The following is a 27,497-nucleotide window of genomic DNA, read 5'->3' as shown; positions in this document are numbered from 1 at the left end:
GACTGCGCCTGCCATCTTTCCCTGCCAGTATATGCAGGGCCATTGGAATTACACAATTCTGCAGCATTTTGTGTATAATTATGGATTTGCTGTTTGCCACATTATCCATAATTTGCTGTATAATCTGCAGATTTTAACAGTTGGACTTGACCATTTCCTTTCCGCAGGGTCAACACCAAACTTTGTCTTCACCCTCCTTTTTTCTAAACCGGTTTGTGTTGGCTTTTGGAACTCTGCACACTTTACCACTGCTAATCAGTACTAAAGTGCTTATGTTCTCCAATAGACAAAGTAGCATTTTGCCTATTGGAGATCTCTGTCTGCACTTTTAAAAGGCCATTTCTCCTCTCCCCCTCTCCTCTTGCTCTCCCCCTTTCCCCCCTCTCTTCATCTCCCCAGGCATGTGTGCGCATGTGAGATCTTTGCTTCCTGTTCCTTTTTTTGCTTCGTTTTTGTCATGTCTCATTTTTCTGGCCCCCTTCCTGTTTATTCTATGCAGAGATATGGACTCGCTGCCCTCCTTGATAATGCCCCTTCTTGGCCCCCAAGGGCCCCAGACTCGTGGGACCTCCGCATGCTATGTATCTAGTGATGTATTCCATTTTGCACTTTTTCGTACATTAGTATTGTTTCACATATCGTGCTTTATGCCCCCCTTTTCCTTTCAACATTGTTTTGTTCTGCTCTTCCAATAAAGATTTGTGACCAAAAAAAGGGGCGTTTGTCATGCGTTCTGTAGTAAGTTGCTGCCACCAGTAGTTGTCGCTATGATTGTTCCTTTTTATCCCTTTAAGAAAAGTAAAGGCCCTCTGCAAGGTCTCTAAATACATGTAGCACGGATAACAACTTGTTCTCAAGTCTTGTGGGTAGGTGGAGGGGGAGGGGGAGTCTTTTGGGGAGGAGGGTGAGGCGGTGGGGGGCCCTTGTGGACAATCCAGTCCTGAGTTTGGATGCAGCACAGCTTAATAGCAGCCCTCCTCCTCGGCAGGCTCTGGCTAGCCGCAGTGCTGCGTAATTTGGAACGAATTCATTCTGCGCCTCAGAGTCCTGACGTTTTTAAAGCATGTTAAACTTCTGAAGTCAGCAGAAAGTGTTTTTGTTTAGTTTCGTGGAAGCGGTTGTTAATCACCCTCTCGCTGCCTGCTCTGCGGATGTCTTATGCGCTGCATTTCCTGGAGTCCATTAAACTGGGTCGACGCCTCGCGCAGACCAGCCTTGATTGATTGCACCTTGTGTGTGGCTTGTGTTTGTGCAGCTTGTTCACTCTGGTGTCTCTTCTTCGTCATCTGTTGGGGTTGTTGAACTCAGCAATGTCTTCGTCTGACCAAAAACACCTACTTTGTAGCCCAGAGATGTTTCTCTCCCAAAGGAGTAGTAGCCAGAAAATGTAGATACTTGAACCTGAAACCACATAGAGCAGGGGGAACAGAAGAGCTTACTTCACTTCTTTCATCCTCCTTCCATCCATCCATGTATCCTATGACACTTCCCTTAATTCATCTCCATCACTTCATCCATCTGCCCTTCCCTTCACCTTTCCACTCAACCATGCCTCCATCCAGTAATGCAACCATGCTTTTTCCATCATCCTATGCAGCTAGCCATCTTTATACCTTCCATTTATGCTTCCTTTCACACTTCTACTCACCAACCTTGTACTGTTCAATCCACATTCTTACACACTTTCTTACCTCCTCTTTCTTACCTCTAGCTCTCCATTATAAATGCCACCTTTTCTTTCTTCTTTCCATTCTGGTTTCCTTTCTGGTTTCCTTCTTTCCTTTCTGGTGGCCCACAGATCTTGCATCCCTCCCATATCTACAGACCGCGCAGAAAACCATGGCATCAACCTGGACTCCTCGCTCACCATGAATCTCCAGATCAACTGCGTCTCATCATCCTGCTTCCACACGCTACGCCTGCTCTGAAAGATCTTCAAGTGGATCCATCCAGAAAGACGGTCACCCACGCACTCATAAACAGCAGACTCGACTACGACAATGCACTCTACGCCGGCATCCCCCAGAAACTCCTACAAAAACAGAACATTTCAAATGCCTCCGCCATGTTCATCCTCAATATCCCCTGCTCCAGCCACATCACCAGCCACCTGAGAGACCTCCACTGGCTCCCAGTCAACGAATTAATCACTTTCAAGCTTCTCACACACGCCTACAAAGCCCTACTCGACGCGCAACCTTTGTACCCCAACCACCGCCTTTCATTCCACTCACCGACCAGAGACCTCAGCTCGGCCCATCTTGCCTTGGCCACCATCCCACGTATCCGCAAGACCACGGTTGGAGGAAGATCCTTCTCCTACCTCACAGCAAAGACCTGGAACACCCTGCCTCTCCACTTCAGGCTATCACCGTCACTGCCTCAATTCAGGAAGGACCTCAAGACCAGGCTCTTCGACTGAACCATTGTGTCTTTGGCAAATCAGCAGCCCCTCCATTAACCCCGCCCTCCCAAAGCCTTGAGACATTTACAGGTGAGTAGTCGCGCCTTACAAGTCACTTGATTGATTAATTTATGTTTTCTTTGTTGCCTTTCCCTTTTCTTCCCTCCCTCATTCTTTATTTCCCCTTTCTATCTACCCATCTTTTTTCTGTCATCGTTACTTTTTCTTTTCTTGGTTTTTCTCTCTCATGCTTACTTTTTCGTCATTTCCTCATTAACATTTCCCAGCCCAGCTTTCTGTCGTTTTTCATGGTTCTCCTTAACAGTGATATTAATGAGTATTCAGACCAGCAGACAGAAGGGGCCATTAAACAGCTAATACATGTTTCCAGGGGCCCGTTCACCGCCCAATGGGGCCCAGATGCAGCCCCTTCATAAGCTGCTAAAGTGGGGGGTTCTCTACGACCGTGCTCACTGGATAACAGAAATATACTGTTAACTCTTAGTCTTTTTTTCAGTAAATTGAATGTAAGTAGTAATATATATTGTCACGTTTTGCGTGTTTTTAATTAGTTACTGTTCTAAAATGCATAGTAGCTGAAAGTAGTCTGAATAAGGTTGCTTTTCTGTTTGGAATGTTGCAACAGAAACAGGTCGTGGGGGTGCTCCAAGACCCCTTTATGTTCTTTGATTTGTTAATTATTTAGTTGTGGTCATTAAGGTATTGAGCCTCTCTAAATAGCAGTCTTTTTGCAAGCCAGGTGAGCCAGCAGTAAAACTAATATACTTGTATAATGCTGGTGAATAGTTATAGTTAGGACCATGTTTGAAGTGTGGCTCACTGGCAGACCTGGAAGCAGAGGTCAGCCCGGGACCAGGGTTCAATTCCCGGCTCGGCGGGGTCTTGAGTCCTAAAATGTCCCTGGACTCGACAATTCTCGCTCCGGTGCCTACTCGATTCACGGGTTCACACTCTGGGCAATAGCTTGCTTAATCTCCACAACGGCCCCTCGCGGCGGGATGCCTGGCTTTCACCTTGCGGATACCCTGCCGGGGTTATCTCACAGGGGAATACCAGGACGGATTCCCTAAGCAAGCGCTTAGAAACCGCTTGGTGATTTGCGCTATATAAATTCCTGTACATTTACATTTACATGTTTCCTTAGGAAAAACATTTAGGGGCATATTTACAAAAACTGGCGCATCCCTGCAAATCAGCAGGGATGCACCAGTTATTGTGCGCCACAGCTCCGCCATCATGGATGCGCCGCATTTAAAATGCGGCGCACCATGGGGCAAAAACAGCACAGATGCGTGACGTTTCTGTGCCATAAAAGTGGCGCATTGCTGGAGTTGCGTCGCAAGCGCGACGCACCTCCAGCAATGCTCTTGGGGCCCTATCTAGTTAATGCTGCGTCAATCCTTAAGCCTGCTTCAGGCAGGCGCAGGGTTTTGACGCAGCATGAGCCTAAAGTGACTGAGTGAAATCTTGTAGATTTCACTCAGCCACTTTTAGGAGGCGTTCCTGTGCCGGAACGCCCGCCCTTGCGCAGGAAGGCCTACATGTGGCGCAGGGCTTTACAACGTGACGCATCTCCCAGATGCGTCACGTTGTAAGTACCCCGCACCATGGCGCAGGATTTGCGCCGTCGCTATGTCACACAAGTGACGCAACGGCGGCGTAAATGAGGCGCAAGTGCTTGTATATCTGCCCCTTATTATTTTCCGGATAACTTAAGCCCTGTCTGACAAATCTTCACAACCTTTCGAATTGGTCAAACAGCAATCAGTTGTAGGTCCAAACCACCCCAACTCTGGAGGCAGCCCACCATCATGCGTCAAACTTGCTGCTTTCTTCATTGAGAAATCAAGGCTTCTCACCATTAACCTCGCCTCGAAGAAGGTTCTACTGTCATCCTCCAGGTCTGCTCCACCCCTTGACCTCTTAGAAAAGTGCAATCCTATCAGCCTGAACACGAAGAACAATGCGCGTCATGGGGCAACTTTGCCCCACTCAGTGAAAAAGACATCAACCAGATTCTTCAGAATATCAACCCATCTAACCACTTCAGTGACCCGTTGCCCACGGACACCTTCAAGGAAATCAAGAATGTACTCATTCCCACCTGCACAAGGATTGTTAATGCTTCTCTATCACAAGGCACGAACCCTGACGGCCTAAAAGCAGCTCAGGTATCACCGATACTAAAAACGTCACGCCGACAAAACTGACCTCAATAACTTCCGCCCTATCTCCAACATCCCCACCCTAGCAAAACTCCTCGAAAAATGCCTACAATGCCAACTTTGTCCTCACATAGAGAATTTCCAACTCTTAGACCATCATTAATCTGGCTTTCGGAAGGGGCACAGCACTGAATCGTCTCACACTCACGCTATAGATGACATTTTAAAAATGCTTGACCAAAATGAATCCTGCCTCCTGATCCTCCTTGACCTTTTCTCTGCATTTGACATGGTTAACCAAGATAACCTTCTAGCCATTTTGAAGAATATAATGGGTTTCTCTGGTCAGGTGTTACAATGGTTCTCGTCCTTCCTCTACCACAGATCACAAAGAGTCAAGGCAAACCACTCTCTCTCTCCCAGCCCTCTCCAGTACTCATGGGTGTCCCCCAAGGGCCTGCCCTAGCTCCTCTCCTCTTAAACCTTTTCTTGGAACCATTAGCTAATTCAGTAAATTCCACGAACGTTTTCTTCCATGTGTATGCTAACAATGTGCAACTCTATTTGAAAATTTCATCCCTGGATAACATCATCTCACTCAACACTACCCTAACCTTTATTCAAAATTGGTTAACTGAGAACCATCTCCTGCTCAACATCTCCAAAACTGAATTCCTGATCATCTCTCCCCCGAACCACATCACCAAGCCAGACCTTTGGCTGAATCACCTCACTTTCAATTGCACCCCTCTCATCATAGACTCATCTAAATCTCTCGGAATCACGTTGGACAAGCACCTGAATATGAAAAATCATATCAGCAATGTGTGTAAGGGAACTTACCACTTGATGAGGACACTTCGAAACATCAAACCATTCCTTCCACAAACTGATTTAAGCAGGTGGTCCAAGCGCTTGTCTTGCCGAGGCTAGACTGCGGCAGCGCTACGCTCTGTGGCCTTCCCAAATACACACTGGCTCCACTAAGGGCATCACTGAACGCGGCGGCCAGATTGGTTACAGGCACCAAAAGGAATGAGCACATATCCCCAGTCCTAAAATCTCTTCAATGGTTGCCCTACGAAGCTTGAATCCAGTTAAAGATTGCCGTTCTGGCGCACAAAGCCCTTCACTTCAAAACTCCCAGGTACCTAGCACAAAACTTGAATTATCCTGTTGTGGTAGAGCCTCAAGAAGCGCTAACACCTACCTCTTGATACCACTCAACCTTCACAAAAAGAGAACTTGTCACCGAGCCTTCTCCGGCGCTGCCCCAAAGATATGGAACTCTCTTCCACCGGATGTATGCAGAATCTCCTCAACAACTGCTTTCAAACTGGAAGCCAAAAGATTCTTAATGAATACATTCTTACCTTAATTGGGCTAGGTTCACCTGCTCGAAGTCAGTGATCCTACAACCATTCTACCAACTTTTGATACTGATCACTTCTACAGCATAGTGTGCCCCCCTTCGCAGCCCGCTATATACATGCTTATTGTAATACTCCCCGTGATTAATTGTCCTGTAATTACGCGATCATTCTCGTTTCTTATTATTACTTGTTATCGATATTGCATATATGTCCTTCCTTCCACCCTATTGTAAAGCGCTCTGATATCCTACGGGATCATGTTGGCACTATATAAAACTTTATAAATAAATCAAATAAATAAATAAAATAAAACCCTCCAAAAGCAAGGTTCTTCCACTTTAGCTCCTGGAAAGCTTTGTGGAGACTAGTCAAGCGAGGGGTGGGAGAAGGAGGGGGGGTGGGAGAATGAGGGGGGTTTGGGGGGGAGGGTTCAACACATTTTTCCTATTAATTTTTCCATTGGAATTTTAGACGTAGCTATAGCCCAAACCGCTGAATGGATTTAGACCAAATTTGGAAGAAATCTCGATTTTGGTTCAGAAAGAGTGATTTTTGTTCTTTGGTGTAAATCTGTTCAGAAGTATTTGAGCAAATATTGATCAAAATCTTTGCATATATCACACCCCCGGGGATAAGCGGAGCCAAGAGATCTCAAGAAGAGAGATCATCAACAACGATGTGGTGGAAGCCATATTAGGATCGGACTCAGTCCTGAAAAAAGTTTTAAAAAAATATATAACTGGGGCAGGATAGAGATACCCTGACCCCTTAGAAGTGCCATTGGGGTCCCAGAGGGACATCGGCTGGGGCCAAAAATCCCACAGGTTTCCAGAAGACACATGAATCTGCTCAAATTTTCTTTTCTATATTCTCTGGCTCCCACTTGTTAAAAAAAATGCCCCCTGGGGTGACCCGGGAGTTGGCACATTGATAATTAGCCTCTAAGAGGCACCAGGGAACCCATGTCCTAGGGCCGATATCTTATTTAAGGGAAAGGGAGGTGCGCAGTGCCCCTCCTAAGCCTAAAAATGCTACGGAGACCCCATCCCCCAGGGCCGTATAAAGAATAATTAGTCATCAATATTAATAAAAATTGTATTGTGTGAATTATTGAAATATACATTTGACTAACAGTATTGGTGATTTTTGTATAAAGATGATAGATCTACTTTATATATATATATTGGGATGCTCACTCCTTGATAAAGTCAATAGGCTCACTTTTTATATTTAGGTGTTGCAGAAATTTGTGCGCAATGTAGTGTTCACTGCCCAGAGGCTATACGCGTCAGCGAACTGCATTGCATGCATTAGTAGCTAGCTGCCTATGGGGGCAGGTTTGCAAAATGACGTGCACAGTGGTGGTTTGCTGCACACAAGGGGTTGGTGGAACCTGCGGCCAAACTCCAGCCACTCATGGCCAGAGGCCATGCGTGGCCGGGTTGGCTTTACGTATGGTAATAAAATAATACGTTACATTAAAAGAAAATCTAGAAATTCACTGAAAAACAAAGGTTAAAGTGACGTTATAGTTAGAAGCACTTTTTTGGAAAGTTTCGTCAAAAGACACCAAAGTTAATAGCCAACCAAAAAAGGCATTTACTGTGGAAACAAAGCTAACTATAACTACCCAGTGGCAACCACCACTGGGATACAGACACAGACACACACACACACACACTGACACTTCTTGGGTTATCTGTGGCAACATCATGAGGGCATAGAGGTGTCCTTGAATGTTTCCTGTTTAAGAAAATTACTTTATATAAATGTCACTTAATGCAGTGATATAATTGCATGCACATAATTGAAACAGACAGAAATGTCAAAGTTATCAAATATTGCCTTTTCATGTTAAAGAGTATTTTTGTCCTATTTCCATTTCATTGGTTACCTGATTAATATGCTAGGCTTGGCACTTGCTATTGCCCTTACACCACAGCCAGATCCCTGGCTCAGCTGTTGCTCAGCCCACTCTTTGAATGTTCTGGCTAGTCAACTTCTATTTAGCAGCAGTATACAATACAATAATATCGCCTGGAAATACTACCTCAGCAAAACCAACACATCATGCACATCTGCAGCTTTTAGAAAATCAGATCCTACCCTATGATTTTTAGTGCCCTGTGTTCTCAGTCTGCAAATATTTTTCCCTGTGTGTTATTACTGCAAGCAAGGGAGTTGGCATAGCATATTTTCCTTTTTTTCTCCAATTTTTAAACATAACACCCATAAGAATTCCATTGCTTTCTGGCTGGTTTTATGAGTAAAAATCAGTAATAAAAAATAGAAAAGTGAGACCTTAGAGTAAGCCACCAATTTTGGGGGGCAAAGCTTTGTTAAAATAACCAGGGGGCAGATTTACTCAAATATCATGCACATAAAACAGCAAGGAAACATGCTGCACTGTGTTGTGTGAGAGGGAGAGAGCAAAAATGCATCATATTTACTAAAATGTGATGCATTTCTGCTCTCTCCCTACATTGGTGCACTGTGTGCGGATGAGCACCAATGCAGACACCCTAGTGCCACTGATGCCTGGGTTACAAGCTGGATTGTTTTTGTGAAGTGAGGGACACCTTACTCACAAAAACAATCCTTAAAGGCATTTTCCTCTTTGTACATGTACTGCAGAAAGAAGCACGCATACAAAGAGGAAGTAACGAGGAGAAATAACAATATTTCTCCACGTTACGCTTGGGTCTGGGAGGCGGACCATTTTGATGCAATCCCAGGTTCAACTGACCATAGTAAATCTGCTATTGCACCAAAATCCAAGGGTGGATGGATGGGAACACCCATATTTCACTCAAGGAACGCATACTTAACGCAGGCTAACACAAGGCAGCGATATGCATTGCCTTCTTTACGCTGGATTTATAAACAACACGGACTCAGGCAAGGTGGCTTTGTGGCGCTTAGTAAATTCCACCTGAGGGCTTGTGTTGCCTTGCGTCGCCTTCCATGACGCTTGGGCAACACAATCCCTTAGTAAATCTGGCCGCAAGTGCTTGAGAGAGGTTGTCATTAACACCAGATAGTAGCAAGTAGTTCAAGTAAATTCCAGGTGGTGAGGATCAAAATGTAATACCTGTTACTGATTATTATTAAAAAAAACATATTTTGAGAAGTTTTGTAAACACTAGAAAGGTGTTGCTAATGCTAAATAGTGTTCTTCTATTAAAGATGCACTTTGTAAATGTTATAAACAGAATATTTTGTGAAAAGGGTTATTTTAGTAGAACCGAAAACAGTATAAATTAAAGAAAATATAATTTTATATTTTCTATATCTCTTGCTTTCAAAGATTTTATTTGTTACTTAGTTTGTGTTTCTCATTCTGTTTGATTGCTGTTAACATATTATTGACAAATATACTAACATAAGACATTTTATTTCCAGTGGCTGAAGTTTCAAATGAAGGAGCCTATCTGTGAGTTCTAATTCTCTACTGAGCATGCAATTGTTAACTTCAAGTACATTTGTTTCATTTCTCCCCAGAGCACTGATGTGTAATGGAATTGTAGAAAATAAATGGGGCTCTCTAGGTAAAGTTAAACCCCAAGAACAAATATTTACCCCAGAACCCCTTGTGGAGCTGTGAATGGTTCCACCACAGCACAGCTGTGAAGATGTTGGAGGGTTATTTTTGGAAGCCTTTTTAAATATTTGTAAGTCAACAACAATAGAGGGTTTAAGACCTCTGCTAATCTTACTGGGTCTGCATAGTAAACAGGGGGATGGTATTTTGGGTATCTAGACTAACTACAGAACAAATTCAGTCGCAAAATGTCTGTGGTGTAACTTATATTTTGCACCAAGTGTTATCTGATTTTTCATGAGGAAGTAAGTTGCACAAACATATTATTAGGCCTGACTGACACACAAGATTCATTTTATTAACTTCTTTCAAATGCATTAATATGCTAAATGCAGCAATTCCATTGCTAAAGTTATTAATGTGATCCAATTTAGATTCCTTTGGTAATTACATTTCCATAATTACATGCCTGCAGTTAGGAGAGGGTGTGCCTGGTGGATGCTGAAGAAAGCCTAGAGTTACTGCTGTACGTCACTGTCATATACCCTCCCAAGTTTACACTTTTTGTGTTTTTTTTAGTGAGCCGTTAGTTTCAAACTACTACAACTGTGGGGCTTTCTTAAAACCGCCAAAAAGTAAGTTCATTGGAGGTAATGGCGCATGAATGTGATCTTTGTGTATGGTTCCTGAGCTTGTAAACAGTTTCAGAGCGCTGACCAGTCAGCTCTGTGGAAACAACTCAGGGCCGGCTTGTAGAATTCACAAGCCCTTTAATTACCGGGTTGTTTGGTTTGAACATATTTATTCCAGGAGGGAATTAGAAATAAATGTTTCTGAGTTTGTTGACTCTACAACAGATAAATAAATACTTGAGGTCGGTGACTTTTATTTATTAAACATTTGAATGCCTATCTTGGTGTTTGCTTTTCATCGTATGTTGTTTTTGTGTTGTTACGCATGTTGTTGCTGTTGTTGTAAGTGAAAATTGATGGTTTCAGAATCGCACTATAACGGCTTCATGAACATACACAATTCCGTTCGTATCTCTAATGTGAAGTGACTCAAAGGTTGAACAACTATTCAGCCAGCCGCTCATCAGTTAGTGTTCCTGAACTAAAAACTAGTTTAATTCAGTTTTGTTTGTACAGTGGATAGTCTGTATATACAATTCCAGCTCCTGCTTTGACCCTCTCCTTCCACTCACTAGAACATTCTGATTGGAAAAGGGCAACTTGTGACACCAGAATTACCCAACATAATTTCAACAAAGTAAGACCTCCAAACAAAACACCTACTACAGACCACCCACACATTCCTCAAGCAGTAGCAACCAAACTCCATGCAACTAGAGTATATAAACTTGGATCATCACTTCTTCTAAGAAATTAAAAGACTACGGAGCCACCAGTAGGAGGAAGCGGATTCCCTCTTTAGGCTGCAAGGGCTGCTCCTGTTTTTTTGGTTTTTTTTTAAACAGATTTTATTGAGGTTTCGATGTGTACATTGGACATCTTACAGAAATACCAAAGGGCTGCTCCTGTTGTCCGAACTAGGAATGGCAAAATGCCAGTTTGTCTAAAAAGGTCAAAGTACTTTTACAGGTTGACCCTCTGGGAGCCATTACATAGATGTCTTAAAGATCATAGCCTACTGTCTCGATCTTCAGTGTAAGACAAGTGTCCACATGAACCTCGATTGTAAATATTTTTTTATTGACAAGGAGGAAAACAAAGCATTGATATTTTTCCACAATACAGAATTTTGCTGTGCGAAAAAAGTATAATTATCCCAAAGTCTGCATTCGCTAATAAATATTTTTCCAAATATAAAATAACTCATTAAGGGGCATATTAACAAGGGCTGGTGATAAATATCGCAAAGTGCGCTTAGCGCTTGCATATTTATCGCCGTCTATCTCTGGAATTTATCGCCCGGTTAGCGCGTTATCAACAATGCACATCGCTGAGGCAATAACAATTCCAGAGATAGTTTGGATATCGCCATTTTCCATGCTGGAAAACGGCGATATCCTAGATGATAGGGCTTGTGGTCTTAGCCACAGAATCCACCCCCCATGTTAAGTATGCCTTATTCAGGAATTTAACAGACGTTAAATTCCTGCGTTTAGGCATACTTAACGCAATTTAAATAATGGGTACCCTTCCTTGTTAATATCACGAAGCTGCCTTCGTGATATTTTCCCTGGTTGGTTTCACAGCCACGCCTACTTTGCATCTCATTTGCAAAGTTAGGCGTGCTGGAAACGGGCGCTAAGTCAGCAAAACACGCGATAGAGTGTCTTTGCTGATCAGCCTTGTTAATATGCCCCTAAGACTTTACAATAAATATTTTGAAAAATATTCCACAACTGATTATATTTGTTAGTACATACCAACCTGGCTGCCAATAACTTAATTCTATGCATTTGTTTCTGACCATTCTTTAAAAAAGTGAAGTCGTTGTGATTTCCATTTTTGCAATCTGACTGTAAGCACTGACATGTAAATTAATTTTCTCTATTGATTTGACAAACCATCAGACGAAATGCTTTCTCAAGAATTGCTATGTTAAAATTGTTTTCTCAGTATCTGAACTTAATGTGTGTTTACCTTTCCCATTTCCATAAAATCGTAGAAATAAATATGTTTCTCTTTATCTCAGCAAGAAACATTTGCCATCTGTTTAACAATCTTATCATATTATTTCTTATAAAAGTAAAAATCAGATCATCAACCGCAGTTAAATTTGTAAGATCTACTGAAGACAGAAAATGACAAATAGAAGTGTACAACAATAAGAACCACTACTTGCTTTCTCTTATGTGAGGCTGAATAAATGACTAGAGTTTGCACATATTATAAAATAAGATAGGATATAGAAACCAAAGCTGTGCCATCTAGCCACATCAACCTTTGAAATAAGGTTTTCTCATTCACCCATAGATCCTCAGCTATGTTGTAGAATTCATAATTTAAAATTGTTGATTTCTCTATAAAAACAACTGCAAATGAGATTAGATTTTATTTAGACTTGGATAGCTTTAAAATGTAACCTATTTCACAATCTTTTAGCATGTCGGTATGTAAACAACTGTCAAAAAATATATTAAATAAGTGCAAATTCTTAATTCTGGGGAAAACATGTACAAAGGTAGCATAATAATACATTATCAAATTCGGTAATGCAGACCACCATCCAGAGTAGATAAGTATAAAGTGCTGAGTGCCAATCTAAGGGTCTACTTTACCCAATAAAAGAGGACAACTGTGCTCAATTTCTTTAAAAGAAAAGCATACAAAATATAGAGAGCAGCAGAAAACACACGTTTAAAAAGCAGCAAAACCGATATTTTTATTAATGTCACTAGACCCATCATTGGTATGAGGAGGCAATGCCAATGCTCAAATAAAGATGTCACTTTTTTGATCAGAGGTTAACATTTTAGATTTACCAAATCTGTAGATGCATGTATAGCGAAGTAGCCAAATCTGTGGATACATGTATTCCTTAGTAGCAGTTTGGGCTATCAATTTGCATTTCTTTATTTCATTTAGGAGAGTATTTGAGGAACAATTAAAAAGAAGTGAATTGGTCTTATGCTTAATAATTTTTTTGCCAAAAAGATATTACATCTCATAAAATGCGTCGAGTATTATTACATTAATTCTATCAGGTTTCAAAAACAATATCATATTGGCTTGAATTTAGACCTATTCTCTAGCAGAGAAATTATGTTCTGATTATTAGGGATGGCTATTGCCAGTGGTTCTATAAAATTAAGCAAATAAAATAGGCGACAGGGGACAACCCTGTTGCACCCCTGTACTTACCCTAAAGAACCTACCCCTGCCAAGTTCAAAATTATTTTAGCTCGAACAGCTAGATACAGTGTTCCTATTATCGTTTAAGCTGGGGAGGAAACCCATATCTACTCAAAATTCTAAAAATGCGAACCCAGCGCACAAGTTCAAAAAGCTTTTTTTTGCATCAAGAAGCATTTTCACTGCAGGTATTTTAAGTAAAATATCTAAAGCTTAAATGAGGTAAGTAGTATTTGAATATAGTTGGGGCCCCGCAATAAAAGCATTATGAATTCATTTTGCTATGATCTTTTTTAGTAAAGTTATTGGGCAGTATGAGTTTGTGTCTTCAGGCTTCTTGCCCTACTTTAAAAAACTCACAATAGTACCCATATTAAAGTGAGCAGGAATCTAATCGCCTGCCAATATGTGGCTTGCAAGTTCAGTCAAACAAATACATAAACCCCCTCAAATAATTTATAAAATTGAATTGAATATCCATTACCATTGGGCTCCGCATGAACCTTATGGGAAAAACACAGAGTTCATGTTGGTGTTTTGTACAGAGTGTTGACTAAGAAAGGTGTTCTTTCACAGCAAAAATTTAATTATGGCTATTTAATTATGGTCAATGAGATTCATGCCAACCTTAATGGATAGCCAAGTAAAATAAATGTATGTACAATGAATGTATATGTAATCATTGACAAGGTCTTTGGTTTTTGCTTATGACACCAAAAGAGAAACACAGCTATTTGGGCTACCTTTTCCACTATGCTATATCTGTTTTTTTTTCTTCCTCTTCTCTTTTTAGGGGAAGAGGATGGTAATTCGTATGTCAACATACTGATACTACCTGTGGAAAGCAGTGATTCAGGTGAGAGACTATATGAGGGTTATTGGAGTTTGGCTGATTTGGCAGATGTTTAACAGTCGGAGCCCAGTATCAGGGGCTACTGGTTTCTAATTGTGTCAACTGGAGTCGTTTGTCTTTGTTGTCCTGGGGTCTGACCTATTAGTGGACCAATAATTGATAGCCAAGTATAACCATTTAGCATTTGACTCACTGGATTGCAAAACAGAGCAGTCCGAAACTTACTCAAGAGGTGGTGTGGGATTAGAAAGTAAGAACTCAAACAGTGCGGATAAAATGCAACAGTTCAATGTGCAATCAGTGCTTAATCTTAGCATAAGGACAAGTACTGTATTCTACCAACGGTGAAATATTACACAGCCAGTACCACAAATCTGATGTATCTGCAATTCAATTCATAGGCACTAGAGGTCTGTTGCTGGCAATGGTGTTTTAATTTCGATGGAACGCTAATTCCCACTGCCTGTACTCCAATTCCCCAATCTTTTCTTGCCAATATACTCTGGGGCATATTTACAAGAGAATGGAGGGCACGGTAGTAAGCCAAAATTGCTAACGCTGCGCTCCACCATTCTGAAAATGCAGGGATGTGCTGTATTTACAATTACACGGTGCACCCCGGCGTTTCCCCTAGCGTGGACGCTAATTTCAGCTGCCTAGTGTCAACGCAGGCCCCCTGGCACCATAGTGTGCTCCATATATAAGGGCATTGTCCTTGAGATTGCAGGCAGGTAGATGATTAAGATGGTTGTTTGTAGACTTGAATTTGCTAATGATGGTTGAAAGCTGTTCAATTTGGATGGGTAGGAGAGCATTCCACATGTTTGTTGATTTTGGTAGTGGGGTAAGACTGCGGAGAGACGGTTCTGATTTTGTTTTTAATGGAAAACATTTTGTCAGAAAGGTAGAGGAATTCTTGTATTTGGAGTGAGAGCGTAGATATGTACTTACCTCACATTCAATGTGCCAAAAGAGAGTACATATGCAGGTAATTGAGGTGTTAGATGCTGGATGAAGTTAGATTTTTATGAAATGACAGATGTTTTGTATTCCATCGTCACCTTCTTTAGTTTGTAATGAAAATGATTTGGTTTTACTACACTTGTTTTTGACGTTTGTGATCATTCTTCTTTTGTCTGGTTTCATTAAAGTTAATTTTACATTGATGTAGGGGTACTTAATTTTCTAATGGCAGAATAATGTTATTCTTAATCTGATTGATGTCGGACGATGAATAATTGAATTTATTTTTAGAGTAAGGTTGTCCTGAAGTATAATATTTTTTTACCAGATATATGTATCTTTCCATGGTCGGGATTTTGTTGGACATTTTGTTAACTAAAGTTGAAGCTAAACGAAGACTGTGAGATTGTCAATGAGAGAGAATGATTTGTCCCAGCGTCTAAGTCTAGATATTATTCAGGAAATTGCTTGTACAGCTCTGGTCTTTGTTATGTTATGTTAACCGGATTTATTACGCGCACAGATGCCCCAGCAAAGGGGCGTCCTGTTACTGCTATTTCCTCACTGAAAAATTACATATAACCATTGGCATGTGTTACAGGAGCTAGATTAAAGACTCTTGCAATATGCCCACCATGTCTGGCCTTCTGAAGTACAGTTTCCTGTAGTCAGTAAGTGAGGTGGTCTAGATTTCAGAAGATTATGGAGCATATTGGTGATGATGCATGCATATCACCGCAGCACAATGTGCGTTCCTTGGCTCTTAAACTAAAAATAATGGACTGTGGGATCCTGCTATAACAGATCACAATTAAGGAAGTTGACCAACAATGGTGCTGATCAGTAGGGATTAGAGAGGGACTGTCCATGACTCTCCAGCCAGAAGTAGGTTCTTTTCACTGACATAGCCCTGCAGTGCAACCTTATGAGAACCTCAAATGCAAGAACCTAGAGTGGGGTTCTAAGAGGACCAAGGCAAGGTTTGCAATGTCAGTGGGTGATGAGGAAGATCATGAACTGCACTGTGCTGAGCACCACCCTTTCAGAGAGGAGCCCATGAGGAAAAACGTTCTCATTCCATTCTCGGAAAGAGAGACTTCTCTTTGAAATCTTCAAGCAATGTTGGTCAGATTTAATCTGAGCAATCATATGTGATGTTCAGGACACTATTCAAAATTGTGAAAATATAGCAAGGTATGAGTTTTCTATTCTCTTTGTCAAGTGCCACATAAGTATACCTTCACAAGTTCTATTGGCCCAGTATAAACAAACATGTGATAATATATGACATTACATAGGGATCAATAAGGTAGTTTGGTCCTATGATGCCATAGACAGGTGGCATTTACGTTGTAAAAAAAAAAAAAAGAAGGCTGGATTTTTTGTACATGTTAATTGAAGATTGAGGTGACATTATAAGACCATTGACCCATGACCCACGTTACCAATGAACTATTTCTAAAAACATTTTTGGGAAGGTCTTGTGAGCATTTTTTCAGTTTTTGGTATTCCAAGATTAAATAAAATTATGCAGTATTAGGGACAAACTAAATGCCTCAATAGTCACATTTGCTCAAATTAAAAAAGCAGAAAAGGACTAAAAATCGATGAATTGGTACACTATTGCAAGAAGTTTCTTTATACGGTGGCGTGCACTGCAGGATTATTTATTTATTTATTTATTTTAAAAATTTATAAAGCGCAGCGTATACCCGTGGGTGTCTTGGCGCTATGACTTTGCTGAAAAATCCGAGATTGAACATGTATCTACCTTAAAAAGTATTGTCCTGAGCAGTTTATTGGTCAAATAACCAGGTTTTTACCAATTTTCTGAATTGAAGTAGCGAGGGTGCCAATTTTATTTCCTTTGGAAGCGTGTTCCAAAGTTTGGCAGCAGCGTTGGTAAAGCTTCTGTCGCCCCATGTCACCGTCCTAGTGCGTGGCACTACCAGTAGATGTCTCTGTTCAGATCGTAAGGATCTTTTTGGTAAATAATAGAAGAGTTTCTGTTTGAGAAATGCTGGTCCAAGACCCTTGAGGGCTTTATAGGTGAGACACAAGGTCTTGAATCTAATGCGATTTCTCACTGTTAACCAGTGGTAGTTCCTTATCGCTTGCTTGGTGGACTGAAACTTAGGAATGCCAGCTAGTAGCCTTGCGGCAGCATTTTGTATAAGCTGCAGTTTGGCCACCACCCGTGCTTGGGCATTTACAAATAATCCATTGCAATAATCAAGTGATGAGAGTACTAAGGAACTCACCACTGTTTTCCTAGTACTCTCAGGAAGATAGGGCAGGATTTTCCTGATGATCTTAAGCTTATAGAAGGCAGACGACGCAACCTGATTGGCATGGTTGGAGAAATTAAGATTGTCGTCGAATATAATTCCTAAATTCCTGACCTTTTGCACAGGTTCTGGGAGGGCTCCGAGTGGGGTCGGCCACCAAAAAGTGGACCACTGCGGCGATAGATTTCCAAAGATCATTACCTCAGTTTTATCGGAGTTGAGACGCAAGCAGTTCTCAGACATCCATTCCTTGATGGCAAGCATGCCTTCTTGGAACCTGGCGGCTACCTCCTCACCATCATTCTTAATTGCGATCACCAATTGGGTGTCGTCGGCGTATGAGGTAAGGCTCATCCGGTAGTTCTTGATCACCCTTGCTAAGTCCGACACATAGATGTTGAAAAGTGTCGGACTTAGGGATGAGCCTTGCGGGACGCCACATGGGAGGGCGAGCTCAGTAGATTGAAATGCGCCCAGTGTCACTGCTTGCGTTCTGTTGGACAGAAATGAAGCCAGAAGCTCCTTGGCCTTTGGGCAAATGCCCATGTCCTCGACACGGTCAATCAGGACAGCATGATTGACCGTGTCGAAGGCCGCCGAGAGATCCAGCAGGACCAGTATAGCTGTTCCTCCTTGGTCCCTGATGGTTCTGATATCATCGGCAGCCTTAATGAGGGCAGTCTCTGTTCCATGAAGTTTCCGGAACCCAAACTGCGACTCATCCAGGAGGTTATTTTGTTCAATATATTCAGCTAGTTGGATGTTCATTGCTTTTTCCACTATTTTAGCCAGGTAAGGCAGGCTGGCAATGGGTCTATAGTTTTTGAGAGTTGTTTTATCTAGACCAGTTTTTTTAAGGAGAGGTTTCAGCAGAGTGTTTTTTAACTTATCTGGGAAAATCCCAGATTGGAACATGGCGTTGCAAATATGAGTAATGACTTTACTCACCACATCAATTACTGGGATAAAGATTTTAGGGGGGCAGGGATCTAGGGATGAGCCTGTTTTTACCTGTCTCATAAGATCTCCTATTTCCTGATTCGTCATATCCCTGAATCTAGTAAACGAACAGTCCGGGCTATTTTTGGGTGATTTAGGATGTATGCTGGTACTTGATGAAGTAACCGAAAATTCTGAATATATGTCGTTTACTTTTGAGAAGAAGAAACCTGCTAGATTATTGCAGAATTCCTGAGAGTGGGGAGGGCTCAGATCTACCACCTTCCCTGCCAGAGTCTTAACTACTTCAAACAGTTGTCGACTCGAGTTTTTTGATTTGTTAATTTGCTGCTCAAAGTAGTTCTTTTTTTCCTCCTGAATCATTTTTTTATAGATGGTGAGTTCGTCTTTATACTTGGCTTTGCTTATGTTGTCATATGTCTTGCGCCAGGTTCTTTCCTGGTTCCTGCAGATCTGTTTTTGCTTTCTGAGGGTCTCTGAGTACCACGGTGCTGAAGGCACTTTTCTGTTTTTAGATATAGTTTTTAGTGGAGCATGCATATCCACCGCATTGCCTACCCAGTTGAGATACTGCCCCACTGCTTCAGTAGGGTCAGACTGAATATTCGGGCAAGTCTTGGACAAGGACATCTTAAAGGTTTCGTAATCGATGTCCTTCCATACTCTGAATTTATTTTGAAAAGGGGTCTGTTTAGCGGGGTTGGTTCGTTTAAACGGTAGATGACACAAAATGGCATGGTGATCTGTCCATGTGAGAGGCAGAATTTTAGATACCTCCAGCTCACTGATGTTGGAAAAGATAGCGTCCAAGGTATGCCCAGCGTCATGTGTTGGAGCTTTTATGTGCTGGTTTAAGCCCAGTGTGTGACATTCTGCTAGTAGCGTTTGTGTATCCGCCTCATCTGTCTTATCCAGATGGAAATTTATGTCTCCTAATGCCATAAAGGAATCCTCAATGGCTAGGGGTTCCAACCAGGAAGTGAAGGTGGAAAGAAATTCTGAGCGAGGTACTGGTGGCCTGTAGTTAAGCACTCCCTTAAGGTTGTGTGAAGCATTCAGATTAATGGCAAAGTGCAGCGCCTCACATGCCGGCGATGGTACCGGGGAAATTCTAACTGGGAAAATATCCCGAGTAATAATAGCCAGGCCTCCTCCTCTTTTTCCCCCCTGTCTATCCCGCCTATACACCTTAAAGCCGTCCGGTACTGCTACCTGAAGGTCGGGCTCGGATGTATCATCCATCCAAGTTTCGGTTACAAAAAGGATATCTATTGCGTGGTCCACAATTAGATCAGCGATATCCTGCCTATGCTTAGCCAAGGAGCGAGCATTAATGAGGGAGATGGATATAGTAGTATGCTTGGCGGTGCCGTCAGTCAGATGTTTAACTTTGTCATTAATTAGGGGAATGATGGATTTACAGTCCCTACACCCAATTTTAGCTTGATCTGAAAGATCCTCTGGATTGTGCTGACTACAAGTCGTCAGTTGTCCGGGATTCAATTTACGTATTTCTCCAGCGGAGTAAGTAGTCCTTTCGGTATCCAATGACACAGGGGGTATGGCGCTTGGCGCGTGTCCGGCGCAGACGGGCTTGCCTCTGGCGCGCCTCTGGCGCGCCGCCGGCGCGCCCGCTGCGCCCGCCCGCTGCGCGGACGGGCGATGTTGTTTTTATACATACTTTGGGCGGGGCGGGAGGAGGGTGGGAGGGGCGTCGAGCTCTCCGGCGAGCCTGCCCAATCTAAGATGGCTGCCAAAGTGGTGTTGAAAGGTTCCCTGCGCCTCAGTGGATCGACGCTGTGGAAAGGGGGTGTTTGTGCCTCAGCGAAGTAATCTCGCTGTAGGGGTGTCAGGGATGTTTTAAAAGCGCTCCAAATAAAATATAATACAATTTTTAAAACAATTAGTCAATCAATCGTTTTTAAGGTAAAAAGGTGCAAGAGAGCACAATAGACCTCCGGCTTCCGCCTCAGAGGGAAACAGCAAGTATAATCTCGCGGAAACGATTTACGCCCTGTTAAGTACCCAGGGAGGGCGGGAGGGGCGTCGAGCTCTCCGGCGAGCCTGCCCAATCTAAGATGGCTGCCAAAGTGGTGTTGAAAGGTTCCCTGCGCCTCAGTGGATCGACGCTGTGGAAAGGGGGTGTTTGTGCCTCAGCGAAGTAATCTCGCTGTAGGGGTGTCAGGGATGTTTTAAAAGCGCTCCAAATAAAATATAATACAATTTTTAAAACAATTAGTCAATCAATCGTTTTAATCGATTATAAACACCGGCAGTTATGCATGCTGCTGGGATATTAGTTAAATTAACCACACTTTTGAAGCGCGTTCTGCCAATATTCCCTTAAAATAGTACCCTTGTGCAGGAGGTGTATATCTGAATATAAAATAGTGGCACAACTTAATGGCAGGGCAAAACCATTCATGCAAAAGGTGAAAGATTTGCCGCAGTATGCTTGTGGCACCATCATCCTATGAATCAAAGGGGTTTCCAGATTGCCTGCATTCCAAAGACTAAAGTACCTTAAGTTTGCAAATATAACTCTAATGCCATGATCGATACAACTTACTTAATAGTGTAATTCACATGCTCCTTCTTTTGGTACTCTCTCAGAAACTGATGAGACAGCAGATTATGCAAATACTACCCAGCTCAAACAACAGCCAAGAAAAAATTCAGGTAGGTTGCATCCCTAAGGGACTGGAAACGTCCTTTCAAGCATTGATGTTTATTACTTTTTTGTTTACTGAATAGTTGCATGAATTTTAATTTAGCCAAAAACGTCTGTCTGTTCCTGATAAAAGGGTTTTAACCATGTAAATATATCCCTCAACATTTTATGGTTAGGCCGTATCTGTTTGACCATATTCGATAAACATTGTATTGAGGAGAGACAGAAGTGCAAGGGCCACTGTTGTAGATAAGTAGATGAAGACAGCAAGACGCGTCTTTGTAGTTTCAGGGTATGTTTATTAGATTACAGCAGAACAACACAACTAGCCAGCTGACCAGTCAACTGTCAAGTCTGGAACCTCCCGGTACAACATAGAATGTAGACAGGCATTGTGGGAGGCTAGTAGGTTGGAGCATAGAGGAAAGTGTGATGACAGCAGGTGGCCATGTTAGAAGGAGAACTAGTTTACTACACATCCTCCTCCTTTATCTAGAAAAGACAAATCACCGCAGATGGCCATGTTGGGGGAGCATATGTTTACTACAGGCACCTTAGAAATCTTAGAAGCTAAATCAATGTACCAATATCCATATCTGTTGTGCTGTATTGATATAGCAGAAACATACCTGTGGATCAACAAAGTGCTGTACTTTAATGGGTGTGTCGTGGGTGATGGTACAATATCACGAGCACCAATTGCAAATTTACACATTCAAATTACAGTGCTACTTATTTACAATTGTACTACATTTCACATATTTACAATTTTGAACACCAGGAGATTAAGTGAGGGGCCCAGAATCACACCTGTGTCAGTCAAATGCTGAAACTGGAATTAAAACCCAAGTTCATAGGTTCCAAAGTCGGCAGGTTGGCTACTAGACCACATCTTTGCAAATCATATTGGTTAAGCTAAGAAAGATCTGGTAAAATTGCATGCGAAAATACTGTAAGTGTAAGTGTAAAGAAACCATTCCTGTACAGTTCTTAGAATAACAGAAATATGATTCAAATATAACAATGCATGGGATAAACAGAATGCTATTTCACTTCCAAAATGGGTGCTCACCCCCATCCAGGTTGCTATGGACCTGGCCTGGACTGTGTGGTAACCTAATGCATTCTAGGTATTGTAATCTTGTTTTACTTTCCTTGAATGAATCAAACAAGCACACCTGAAAACAATTATTTCTAGGTGAAAAATTCAGGGCTGGACGCTCCATATGTAGATTTTGAGTTGGTCACAGGTCACCCTATGTGTCAAGGAAAGATACCATACCTCATTCAAGTTCCAATTGGTCCACCTCAACTTTCCAGATTCATTAAGGGTCTGGTAGTAAAATCAAGCATGCTATTACACATGGTTTTAGTGTTTCAGTATAACACATTTGGAAATAAATTATAGTAACAATATTACAGCACATTTACCCCATTAATGCACATCTTTTATCACCATTTTGCTGGTGGTTCCTACTCAAGGAAAAATCTGAGAGCTGATACAGCATTGGTACTAAACTCAATATTGGCAGTAATAGTACTGTGTAACAATCATAATATTGCACATTTCTTGTGTTTTCACACACATGTAGATAACTTTTTTTGTATCAGAATGATAAATGGAATAGACTGCAATGTGGGCCTAAAATAATTTTTTTAACTATGTGGTATGGGAGCTAGAGTTCTTGGCTATTTTGTAAGCCAGATAAACAGGCTTCTTGCAACTGTGCCGTTGTCTGTCTAAAGAAGTACATTTGACACGAGTACCTACAAGATCATAATTTGCTAAACCCAATAATGTACTTTGTGTTCACGAAGAATCAAAGCCAGATTTGTAATCGTTTGCAGGACGTATTACATTTCCAAGGGAACTTCACGCGATTCTGAGAGTCCTACAAGTCACCTGAGCAGCCTGACAACTTTTATTTAAATATATAGAATGGATTATATTATATATACGTATATTTGAGGTTATTCAAATGGGGGGCGAAAAAGGCCTAACCAAACCCATCCCTTTGCAGAATGGGCTAAAACAAGTATGCTTACTAGCTCCTTTATTATTGTCTTTTTATATCAGCGATCTCCCATAATTTTCCTCCAAAATTAGCTCAAGTAGATATACTGTGTTTAATGTACGCAGATGATATTGTAATTCTCGACCAGACCCCGATAGGTCTACAAAGATCTTTGAATGAACTAAATCTCTATGCAACCGAAAACTTCCTGAGGCCAAATCTCAATAAAACTAAAGTACTCCCCTTTAGGGGCAGAAGGAAGCTTTCGCCTTATACTTGGTCTCTAGGAGACAAGCAAATAGAGTCTGTAAGCGAGTACGTGTAACTGGGTCGAATATTCACTTCCAACCTCCTAGATAAAGCCCACCTTTCCCACCTGTACCGGAAGGCAGATTCCCATGTTGGGGCTCTACAGAGATTGTATTTTTCCACAGGAAACAGACACTTTAATTCCTTGCTGGAAGTCTATAATATGAAAATCCCCCAGATCTTATCATATGCCATGGAATATTCTCAAATTAAAATGTGACAATCGTTAAAAGTAAAAGAAGGGACCATTCTTCGAAAATTGATATAAGTGGCACAGTCGGTCCCAGTTCAAGCCCTTCGTCTTGAGCTATCGGTTACGGGAAATTTTGCCAGAGTAATTTGTAATATTATCAGGTGGGCATACAATCTGCTATATGCAGCCCCAGACACCTTAAGACATTTGTTAAAATTGGAGTTTTTTTTAAGAGAGGAAGCGTCTGGGTACACCGTTAATAAGAATATGGTAAAAGCCTTGGAGGTCTCACAATGCACGGTTGCAATTTTACAGGAGTGGACTCCAGCACATCTGAAACTGTTTTTGAAACATCGGCCCCTAAAATTAGTTTTGAATCTGATAAAGATCACTGTTGTCAATTGAAGCACTATAAACGGTTCGCTGAACAAAAGGAATTTAAAACTTCTGTCCCTTATTTGTTTTTTCAATTAGAGCATGGCGTAAGGCGGTGTATTTTACTTTTACGTTTGGGCATACTCCCTTTAGCTACTTTCTCAGCTAGCTGGGATGGTACTAATAACCCTAAAGGTATATGTGAACTTTGTAAAGGTGGGCAACAAGATTTGCTCCACGTTCTATTAATCTGTCCTAATGATAGCATAGTTAAGGCCCCCCGACGTTACATAATCCCAATTCAACTAAAGTATAACTCTTTCTCTGCTCAAGATTTGATTACATTGTGTAACTCTCCGGTTAATTAATAGGTTTGTCATAACCTGTTTAAGTTTTTAAAAAGCTTCTTGAAGCTGTTTTAAACAAGAAGCACAACCCAAAGATTTTATTTTATTCTATCAAATCCACTCTAATGTTGTCTGAGTTGGAGGCTGAACATCACCACTGTACCATCTTGTAGTGAGTTTAAAAAAAGCAAAAGTGTTTAGCCAAGTATTTTTATGAGTATTTGAAATTATTTTAATTTTGTATTTGTTGACCTCAGTTGAGGTCTGGATCAAACAAAGTTTTATAAGTAAGTAAGAGGTTATTCAAGGTAGTTTGACCCCTTAATTTGCCACCTTAATACTGCACAGGACAAGAATAGTTTTATATGTACATAATTGGGAAGGCAAATTTAGGAGTCTAACCACCTCGAACTTAAACCACAAAACAGTTTGTCCAATCACTCTGAAAAATGTGTGATTCGAGTTCCTTTGGATTGGATTCACAAAGATCTACTCACCAATGGTTCATCTTTTAATTCTGACATACAAACCTAAATAGCTTTGATATCACGTACCTTGATTTGACAGTCACGGCCAAAGAAAGGGCACAACAAATACGTTATTTACAATTAAGAGGCATATTACCGATATTTCTAGGACCAATTCTGTCTCTCAAAGCACAGAGTCATATAACCCTCATGCAGCACTGAGCCATGCAGAGGGGGTGTGGGGCTCCTATGAAATGTACTGAGAGGAAGCCCATTATTATATAATCAGGATGTGGTTGAGTACAACAAATATATTTTGATTTAGCTACAGTTACTGTGTTTGTGATTACTTTCAGGAAGTTCAGAGAACGATTACACTGATCCGGATTACATTAATGCCACTCTTCCCAGAAGCAAAAAGATAAGGTAAAGTCATTGGTTGTTGCCCAGCACCTAAATCTGGGACCAGTTTACGTGGGCATGCTTGCAGTTTGTCAATCTCTATAAAAAAGAAAAACTAAAGTTACAGTTTGGCATACAAATAATACTGAAGTGTGATTCTGTTCACGAATTACCAAGAGGTAGAAAAACAAAAACTCAACCTTATGAAGATTGGTGCACACAATTTTGCACATGTAATCGGGCTCTCGATTCAGATAATTTATTGACTAATCAAATGCCGATGAGGGCTGAAAATAAAATTTTTTACTACATGATCTCGCCAACACTATATTAATTTGCATTATTATTTCACTAGCGATTCAAATTAGGATGAAAAAAGAAATACAAACATCCGATCCAGAGACTGAAAAAGGTTCATCCTTTGGAGAAGAAAGTAAATACATCATTCAATCAAGAACAGACAATCTTTACATCTTTGTGTGTATGTGATGAACCGAACACGTGGAAGTCTTTAGAAAGCAATGCCCTGAGTTGGATGGCATAAAAGAATTATGTTCCTGGTCACTGAACTAAAAGTGAACTTGTGCAGAAAAGGTATACCGGTTGGTCCAGTTCAAAACACATATGTAACTGCTGTGGTTTTAATATGACACGCAGCACAAACATTCATAGCATAACACGTGTTCCTGCAAGCAAGACTCTTTTAAACAATGTTATGCTCTGCAGTCTTTGTATTGTGTGGTCCTTGGCTCTTCTGAGTGTCTTGATTTAAAAACTGTTATTTGCTGGTTGTGGATTATAAGACTGGAAGGTGGTTCTATGGGGTAGGGGGTGTGTTTTTAAACTTTCCACTAATAAATGGAAATGCAATCAGTTCGACACATTTGTGTATCTACTGTCCTGTTGCCCTTTCGATTGGTCTTTCTATTTGTCGGGTTCTCTCATGGAGGGATAAGGTGTTGTAACATACGAGTAACTCATGTTAGTGTGTAGTCTGCAGAGTGTGGGTTTTGCCAGTGGTGGGAGAGGGATTGAACATGGGTGGGTAGGGTTTGCCCAGCTTCCACTAACATGTTTTTTGAAATCTCCTACATAATATGGATGAGTTGTAAATCACTTGGAGCATTTGACCAAGCACAGGCTCGAAGCCACCGTACCAACATGAGTTAGGGAACCAGGTGGGCTGTAACTCCTGAACCACCTGCGCATTACCTGATGAGCGTGCATTCAGGGCAACCATCAGTCCTGGGCGACTTACAGGATTTATTTGTTAGTGAGCTGAGAAACTCCTTTCACCATGGATGGACACACACAAAAATCTATGCTATGGATATATTTCAAGGCTTTATTAAAATAAACATTCAAATCCATCGCAGATAATATGCAACTATAAAAACAAAATATATTGGCAATGAAACACTCAATAAGCAGAATATTAAAAAGAATTGCAACCATTGACAGTGTTTCAGCAGTTCGTTGCACTGAATCACAAACAAGTCTTTGTTACCTCGTCCTTCTCTTCTAGCCCGTAGCTAAGCTGTGTTAGCACCAAAAGTACCCAACAGGAGTTTCTTGAGGTGGCCTCTAGCCTGCATACCTTAGACGAACAACAATCCTGTTTTGTTCTCGGAGTATGGCACTCCCAGTCTCAAGCTGATAAGGCCAGACTGGCTCCGGATAGCTGATGGCCTTCACGGAGGACATTTGCAGCTCAGCCCGCATAAGCAAAATCTCCCAGGACGTTGAGGATTCTTCTCTGCCTAATATAGGTCTATAGCAGCTTGAATACACTTCTCCAATTAATTTGAGAGGGCAAGCCTCATGATGAATGATGTAAAAAGCAAGAATAAATTAATCTTGTAAGAAGACTGAAACCATTTTGCAGAATTTACAGATGTATTCAAAGAAAGAGCACTGAAAACATGGTAATGCAGTGACATGGTTTTGTCTGGTAACACTAGAAATCGGGACCCTCATGAGTGAGTGAAAGTGTAATTTCATTGGTTTCAATACCTTTGACAATCAACGGAGCCCTACTGAAACAACAGAACTGATCTCAAAACAGGCAGCTGAGCTTACAAGGTTCTTAATTCGTGTTACAGTAAATCAAAGCCTAGAGAAGTGTCCAAAAACAGTCAAAGGTTCTTCTTTCACCATTCAGAGAAGGGGTTGCTTTGTGATACGCAGTAATAGATTACAAACGCCTCTGTGGCCACAAAATTCTGGAGTTTTCTCTTCAATTGCATACTCACAACTTCAGCATTCACAAACTTGCTGAGCTTGGGGTGTCCCAAATGTAATAAAATATGTGGACTTAAACCTGAAATTC

The 27,497-nt window shown here is 41.3% G+C and overlaps 1 protein-coding gene across 3 annotated transcripts in view; it reads left to right on the top strand.

Moving 5' to 3' along the window:
- LAT2 (linker for activation of T cells family member 2) overlaps positions 1 to 26,049 on the top strand; it is a 260,780-nt gene extending 234,731 nt beyond the window's left edge. For 2 of the 3 annotated variants that reach the window (XM_078679440.1, XM_078679438.1), the window contains 6 exons: positions 9,366 to 9,396; positions 10,084 to 10,139; positions 14,119 to 14,181; positions 21,003 to 21,068; positions 25,123 to 25,192; positions 25,524 to 26,049. In XM_078679440.1, coding sequence (XP_078535566.1) covers positions 9,366 to 9,396; positions 10,084 to 10,139; positions 14,119 to 14,181; positions 21,003 to 21,068; positions 25,123 to 25,192; positions 25,524 to 25,536 — 299 coding nt within the window. In that variant the 3' untranslated portion in view covers positions 25,537 to 26,049. The remainder of the gene's footprint in view (positions 1 to 9,365; positions 9,397 to 10,083; positions 10,140 to 14,118; positions 14,182 to 21,002; positions 21,069 to 25,122; positions 25,193 to 25,523) is intronic. The other variant, XM_078679439.1, reaches the window with a different exon arrangement.
- Positions 26,050 to 27,497: the final 1,448 nt, after the last annotated feature.

This window comes from Lissotriton helveticus, chromosome 3_1 (genome assembly GCF_964261635.1).
Source record: "Lissotriton helveticus chromosome 3_1, aLisHel1.1, whole genome shotgun sequence".
In the NCBI taxonomy this organism is placed as follows: domain Eukaryota; kingdom Metazoa; phylum Chordata; class Amphibia; order Caudata; family Salamandridae; genus Lissotriton; species Lissotriton helveticus.
This window is presented reverse-complemented; position numbering and strand designations above follow the sequence as displayed.